Genomic DNA, 7440 nt, shown 5'->3' on the forward strand with positions numbered 1-7440 from the left:
TCTCACATCATCTACCCTTACCAATGTGGTGCAGGAGCACCCTAGGGTCTTGTTTAGATTCTAGTTCATTTTGGCTTATAGGTGGTTCTATCCAACCACCAAGGTAATAAGGAATGTTGATAAGGTCCTAATTGAGGTGTGATGTGTGTTTGTAGATAGGTGTTCTTAGAGTCATGCTTGTGGTCTAATTTTAGTAAGTCTAATGTTGAGTCCTAAAAAAGTCAACATGAGTCAAAGGTTGACCAAGTCTCCAAAACAAAGTGGCAATTATACATTTTAAGTTTTTTAAGTTTTTTGTAATGTCCCCTTTTTGGGACATTAGGGTTCTAATACAGCGTACTCATATATTTTCCCTTTTTCTTTTTGGATGGACTTATTAATCCTCCCATCTGATAATAATTCCTCTAATATCCTTTTTAATGTTTGAAATTCTATATATATATTCGGTGTTACATAGAGACATGTCTATTCATAATATAATAATTATATTAAGAATTATAATTATATTAATTATATAATAATATTATATATTAGTTATATAAGTTTAATACCATATATTATATTGATCATTATTAATAGTATTACTTGTTATAAATATTATTTATTCATTAAGCTTATATATCATAGTACATATATAGGTATATATTATTTATATTCAATAGTATATTATTTAAATATCTAATATATATGTATATATATTAATTATTTATAGAATGACAATTAAATATCTAATTATACATATAGATAATAATATTCATATATATAATTAATATTTATAATTATATAATATATAATGATTTATATTTGTAACTTCAAATAATTATAATTTATTCTATATAAATTATCGATTACTAATATTATACTTTTTAATGTATAACTAATTTATATACTAAAATGGGGATATCACATTTTTTTATAAGCATATGATGTGATTTGGGTCAAATTGTGCATGCGAGGATAGTAGAAATGTAAAATTGCAAAAAGATGTAAAGTTGCTCATGACAACTTTGCAACTTTGCTAAGTTGTCATGATAACTTTTCCTGAAATCTAGGAAATAGCTCTGGAGTATTTCTAACCCCAACCTTAGGGTTTGAACATGAGGGGTTGACATATTTAAGTTTAGACAAACCCTAATCCAGGATTTAGTTTTCAAATTGTAGAGTTTGCATTGGGAAAGACACTTAATTTTGTATGACACAGAGACTTTTATCTTCATCCAAACTCTGAATAGATTGAATGGATTAATGTGAGGCATTGACATGTTTATTCTTATTATGTGGTTAATTTTTTGTGGGGTTAATTTGAAGAGTTTAAAGTTTTCTTTGTCATTTTGAAAAATCTTTAATTTCCTCTAGTTTGTTGTCCTAAACAATGTCAGTTATGTAAATATGAGCCTTACTTGAATTCTTGTGGTTGATTTTCAATGGCCACTTGGAATCAAGTATGGGACATTGTAAATAGTGTAAATATGTATTTTGAGGTTTTTTTTTAGGGGAGATATTTTTTCCATTAAGCCCTAGGTGAGTGCAGAGACATTATGGCTATGAGTTTGCATAGAATAGTAGCAAGAATACTTGCAACATAGATTGGTTTGTTCTAGTCAATGGTTGGAGTAAGTAAAGGCATGTGTCCTTGATAAGAGACTGGAAGGAGAGGAGTGGTAAATTTTAATAGAGAACCTAATGGAAGCCAAGAACCCAGACTGGTTCACATGCCCTAAATAAATTCAAGAAGATAGGGTTTTGGTGACAGACCTATGTAAGGACACCTTGTAGGTCTAAAAAATAGGAAATCTTGTAGCCTAGGAAGTCCTTAGAAAGAATCCCTAAATAGGTTGGGGATTTTTTTGGAGAAGTTGAGATTTATTCCAAGAACACTGATTTTAGAGGCCTAATTGGGCTAAAAGGGCTACAAGGCCTAAAACTTGAAAAGTAAGAACCTAATGGAAAATCCAAAGAAGAATCCATCCTACAAGTGGATTAAAATGGATTGAAACTAAATAGGGGATAAGTAAGACACCTATTCCTAGTCCCAAGATCAATTTGGGAGCATAGTGGCTAAGCTTAGCCCATAAGTGCATAGTAGGATTGAGGAACATAGTTAGGTGTTTGAAGTTGTTGGTGAGTTCTACAAGGAGAAAGGGGATCCTAGGAGCGATCTCTGCGTAGGGTAGAGTGGAATACCCTAGTAAGACCAAAGAATAAGTCTTAGGAAGAGAAAGAGTGGTCTTGATACTTAGTACTCCCCACCATAATGTCATTTTTCAAAACTCAACTCCTTAAAAAACAAACAAATAGGATTCTTATGAATTTTTTATTTAAAAAAACTAGGGTTTTCATCAAAGTTTCAATGACCATTAGTCGATCTATTGACGATCATTTTCATTGATGAAATGGCAAGGTCATCAGAATCTCATAGGATTCTGATGATGTTTCATCAATCTTTTGATGAGGTCTATCGTCGATGGCATGGCAAGCTTGTCAATACCAATCTCATAATCATCAAAGTTTTGACATTTCTTAGTAATGGTCTGGCACTGCCTCGTGACAAAGATTGAGATCATTTTTGACAGGGTTGTCCATCAATATATAGACAACCCTAGATTTTGTTGAAATTTTGATGAAATTATATTGATGTAATTTTTTGACCATTATTTGTCAAAATATCAACCAACCCTCGTCAAAAAATAGGTACAAATTTGCTAGTGTGGCATCCTACAAAATAGGATTCGCATAATTAGGTGGGTCATGATAAAAATCATGTTTTATGTGAAACAAAGTGCAAGCAAATTATGGCTCAATAGTAACCAACCTAGGCTCTACCTTTACTAATCCATAATGTGAGCATGTTATTACACACTTTTGGTATGTCTTAGATGGACTAAAATTTGGTTGTGACCACTTTTTGATCTCTTATCATTTGACACGTCTAAATTAGGGGCATCTTATACCTAGGAGGGTATTGAGATTAATTCCTACCAATTGAAGATAGTTAACTCCTTTGAGCCTATAAATGGTTTGTTAAAATATTTTTATGGTTTTCTTAACAATTCTTTTATAAATTAAAATTTTAGAGTAGGGGGTCACAAATCATATTTTGCATGGTATAATAGAAATAAAGGCCTTCTATAATTCAAAGCAATGCATGGGTCGCAAATCATATTTTGCATGCTATAATAGACACAAAGGGCTTCTATAATTCAAAGCAATACGTGCTTTGATGTTGTGGAGTTTTTTCTTATTAGTATTTTTCTACATATATATTTGGCTATGGTTATATCACTTCACTTTTTTTTTTGTTATTTCCATTTGATTTATCATGGCCAATGAACCTAGTCATACTAATTTTTCAAATTTTTCCTATCATATTTATTGAATATGTTATGTTTTCTTGCAATTTCATGTTTTAGACTATAGAGATTGTAGCCAACTTACTTAAATTGGACATTAAAGGTTTTGATGGAACCTATTTGAATTTTGGAAGTGAAAGGTGGAGGTTCTAGTTTATAGACCTCTAATAAATCAAGTAGAAAAATAACTGATCATATTAAGTGTAATGCCAATAAAATAATATAACTATGTATACCAATAAACTAATTAAGCTGAGAGGCTTTCTACAGTGGCAGCAATTTTCAATGTAAACATTTTTCAGTTTGAAAAAAAATTGATGGTCATTTACATGTCAAAAAATAAAATAGAAATAGATTAAATATAATTATAATTAAAATCATGAAAATTGGAGAGAGAAAATGGAAGTAAAATTGAGATAGATCAAGAGTCTCAAATCATTTCCTCACCCTCCTAGGCTCAAAGGATATTTGTCGGCTTATTTTATATAAATATAATATATATGAAATTTGAAATGATTGTAATTAATCCGAGAGGCTTTCTACAATGGCAGCAATCTTCAATGTAAACATTTTTCATTTTGAAAAAAAATTGATGTTCATTTACATGTCAGAGGAAATGAAAGTAAAAATGAAGCAGATCAAGAGTCTCGAATCATTTTTATTGCTATGATTTTTATATGGAATATGATTTTTTCAAAATTTGTACATGGTGAAATAAATCATTGCCTTAAAACTTCTATGTATTAATACCAAAGCATAGTATATATAAAAACAAATACAATAGTTTATTCATGGAATTTTTTATTCATTTGAATACAATATTTACTAAATTTATATTAATTCTTTTGAAATTAGATATCTCTCAGCTTATTTTACAAAAAAATTGAATCAAATTTTTAGGTATGCTAGTATAGATATCCTAAATATTAAATGTTGAGAAATACTAGTTATGAATTATGTCATTTATTCCAAAAAAATATAATTTGCCAATGAGACTTTGGTTAACTAGTGTAATTAAATGTTTTCAAATGAACCTAGTAGAGATCAAGTCTTGCTAGGTGCAAGACTTCGACATCATAAAGAATGAAGCTCACAAGTCTAAACCTCCATAAAAATTTAAAAAAATATTATTTTATTTACATTAATTTATTAAAGTTTAAATTTTGTCAATAAATAATTTAATTTATTATATATTTTAATGTATTTGCTTGATTATGATATAAATCAAAACTATTAACATGATATTATCCAAATCAACAAGATGTCTTTCTTATTAAGCCGAGAGGCTTTCTACAATGGCAACAATCTTCAATGTAAACATTTTCCATTTTGAAAAAAAATTGACGTTCATTTACATGTTAGAAAAATAAAATAGAAATAGACTAAATATAATTATAATTAAAATTGTGAAAATTACAGAAAGGAAATGAAAGTAAAAATGAGGCAGATCAAGAGTCTCGAATCATTTCCTCACGCCTTTTAGACTCACATAAATATGCAATGATGAAAATTATGAGATTATGAAAATAGACGCCTCGAACTTATTTTATATATATATATATATAAAAGCTAGTATATTGATTTTTGAATAACCAAAAAAAAAAAATATAATATGTTTCTTTTATAATTTAATAAATCAACCAACATAAATACAATTATATTTATTATAATTTAGAACAAATTAAAATTATATTTTGTCTAAAATAAATTGAAAAACTATTTTTAAAAAATCACAATCCTTATATTACACATTTTATAAACAGTAGAAAACCCTCTCAAAATAACAAAGTTAAGATTGCATTATTCAAACTTGTGCCATTTTTTCAAATTATGTGTCATAATCCAATATGATACAATTATTTTCTTTAATATTTTCTGGCAACAAATCCTTTAATTTTGAGCAACACTCTGTCAAATCTATCTCCTTCAACCCTGTGAGATTCGAAAGGCTTAATGGCCATTCTTCTAGTAGAAGACAACGCCTCAAGCTCAACTTTTTCAAATTTTGTAGCTGACCAAAATCTGAAGGCAACTCTGCTAACCCAGAACAGTACGACAAATCCAACTTTTCTAATTTTTTGAGCTGCCCAAAGTTTGAAGGTAATGCTCTTAATGCACAACAATTCCTTATTTGCAAAGCTGTCAAATCGCTGAATTGCCCAATGTTTGAAGGCAACTCTTTCAATTCATCGCATCTTACTAGTGTAAGATGTTTTAGACTGCTGATATCTCTCAATTGGGAAGGATATTCAAATCATATAAGTCTAATTCTACAAGTGAAGAAGCTGGAGTTACATTGGGAGGAATTTTAGAATATGCTACTCTGTTCTCTGAATAATCCTCAATGTACATATAGCGCAGGCTTGGAGGAAACTACACGTTGGCACAATAATTATGAAAAAGGTTATGTCAAGTGCTATTATATAATCTAATGAAATATAATTGAAATTGTAAATATGGTCTGAATTGTTAAGCCACATCTTACCTCATACAAATTCATGCCTTGCATCAACGGGCCATTATAGTAGACGATATGCTCAAGCTTGTCAAACTCCATTGGTAAATCAGGAACTTCACTATCAATTCTAAGAAACACGAGTTGTTTGAATGGTTTTAGACATTTCTGTGTGAATGTTATTTGCGATCCTCTATAGCGTAGCACTTTTAACGAATTGCTCATGTAATTAAGATGATGGCAATTAATTTCTACTGGAGGCTGCTCATATTTTTCATCAAAATAAATGCCTTTCAATTTGCTGAGTTTCTGCACAAAGATAAACCATAAATATCATTATGATTGTGAACAACAAGTGCACTTTTAGGGAAAAAAGAAATTATGAGCACTCTAAGTATGGCATACCTCTTCATCTTTCAAACATTCCACTAAACTCTCAGGATCTCTGATTCTATTTCCCTCTTGCTCTGACAACTTTTTCCCTCTTGCTCGAACAATGTCATGAACAATCAGAAAACCATCTTCATCTGTCTTGACGAATGAGGCAGCTTTTAGAGTTCTGAATTCCTCCTCTCCAACTATGCTGGCCACTTTACCACTACGCCAACTATAAAAGTAGAATGCAATGTCTAGAAAGGCCTCCTGAACAGGTGGTAACAATCTGTCATATACAAAATCAACCATACGCTCGCTTATATCTCTCTCCTTGACCTTCTCTCCTCCTTTAAGCATTTGTAAGACTATATTCTTTGGATTTCCCCTGTTTATAGCCAATTGTGAACCAGCTAATTCTAGTAATAGCGGAACCCCACCACACATCTGTAGGAGGTTGTCTATATTATCCTTATCATTGTAGTCAGTGACTTTCTCCAACAAAAGCTTTCTAGCCTCTGTTTCTGGAAGAGGATTCACATTATATTGTAGGCGTTCAATATTTCTGCCAGCAAATATGTCAGTCTCCTGCAGGTTTCGAGTAGTGACAAGTATTCTACTCTTTGGTGGAAGACATGTGCCTAAGCGTTGAGGTAGAAGTTGCTCAAGATCTCTACTTTTGAGACCGTTGTCAATATATAGAAATACAGGGTGATTGTGACTCTCTTGGACAAATAATCGCAACCTTGCCCGACCTTCGTCACAGTTTTTCAATGTTATGTTGTCTCTGAACAACCCATTCAAAATCTGTTCTTGATTGCTCTTAACATCATTGCTGGTACAATCCTGATCCATATGAATTCTGCAATGTGTATATGATCGGAGGTTGAGCTGGGCATAAACGGCATCAGCAAATGTTGTCTTACCAATGCCACCAAAAACATAGACAACCACAACAACGGGCATTGTGTCTTGTGCATCCAAATCAAGAAGTTGAATTACATTCTCCTGTGCCCTCTCAATTCCAACTTTAAAGTTTATGGAAAAACTTCGTCAAAATTTGCGGCAAACACAAACCATAACTAAGATAACTTAGAGTTGAAAAGATCTTTAAACTTGAAAATATCATACCTGTTGGTTGGTACGCATAGATTTCCTGTGCTTCGGAAGTAATCTTTGGCACACTGTCTCCAATGTCAATTACTCTTTTGCCTATGCCAATTGTAGTCAACAATTGGATGTCCATATACAAGCGGTCTATTT

The 7440-nt window shown here is 31.2% G+C and overlaps 1 protein-coding gene across 1 annotated transcript; it reads right to left on the reverse strand.

Annotated features, from left to right (window-relative positions):
- Positions 1–5582: 5582 nt before the first annotated feature.
- LOC149539889 (disease resistance protein RPP2B-like) lies at positions 5583–7186 on the reverse strand. Its single transcript, XM_089802630.1, has 3 exons — positions 6211–7186; positions 5836–6114; positions 5583–5723 (listed from the first exon to the last, which is right to left on the reverse strand). The coding sequence occupies exons 1-3, from the start codon at positions 7141–7143 to the stop codon at positions 5583–5585; spliced, it is 1353 nt and encodes a 450-aa protein (XP_089658756.1). The 5' UTR covers positions 7144–7186.
- Between the last annotated feature and the right edge of the window lie 254 nt (positions 7187–7440).

Source organism: Cupressus sempervirens, chromosome 9 (assembly GCF_028749045.1).
Source record: "Cupressus sempervirens isolate cs-2001-9-10 chromosome 9, ASM2874904v1, whole genome shotgun sequence".
NCBI lineage: Eukaryota > Viridiplantae > Streptophyta > Pinopsida > Cupressales > Cupressaceae > Cupressus > Cupressus sempervirens.

Bases quoted from the DNA above. Each gene is read 5' to 3' on its own strand.
- LOC149539889 (XM_089802630.1), bottom strand. From the start codon at position 7,143: ATGCCCGTTGTTGTGGTTGTCTATGTTTTTGGTGGCATTGGTAAGACA. The intron at 6,115-6,210 runs GTATGCCATACT...ATCTTTGTGCAG, and splicing joins AATGTTTGAAAGATGAAGAG to AAACTCAGCAAATTGAAAGG. The intron at 5,724-5,835 runs GTAAGATGTGGC...GCCAACGTGTAG, and splicing joins AAGGCATGAATTTGTATGAG to TTTCCTCCAAGCCTGCGCTA.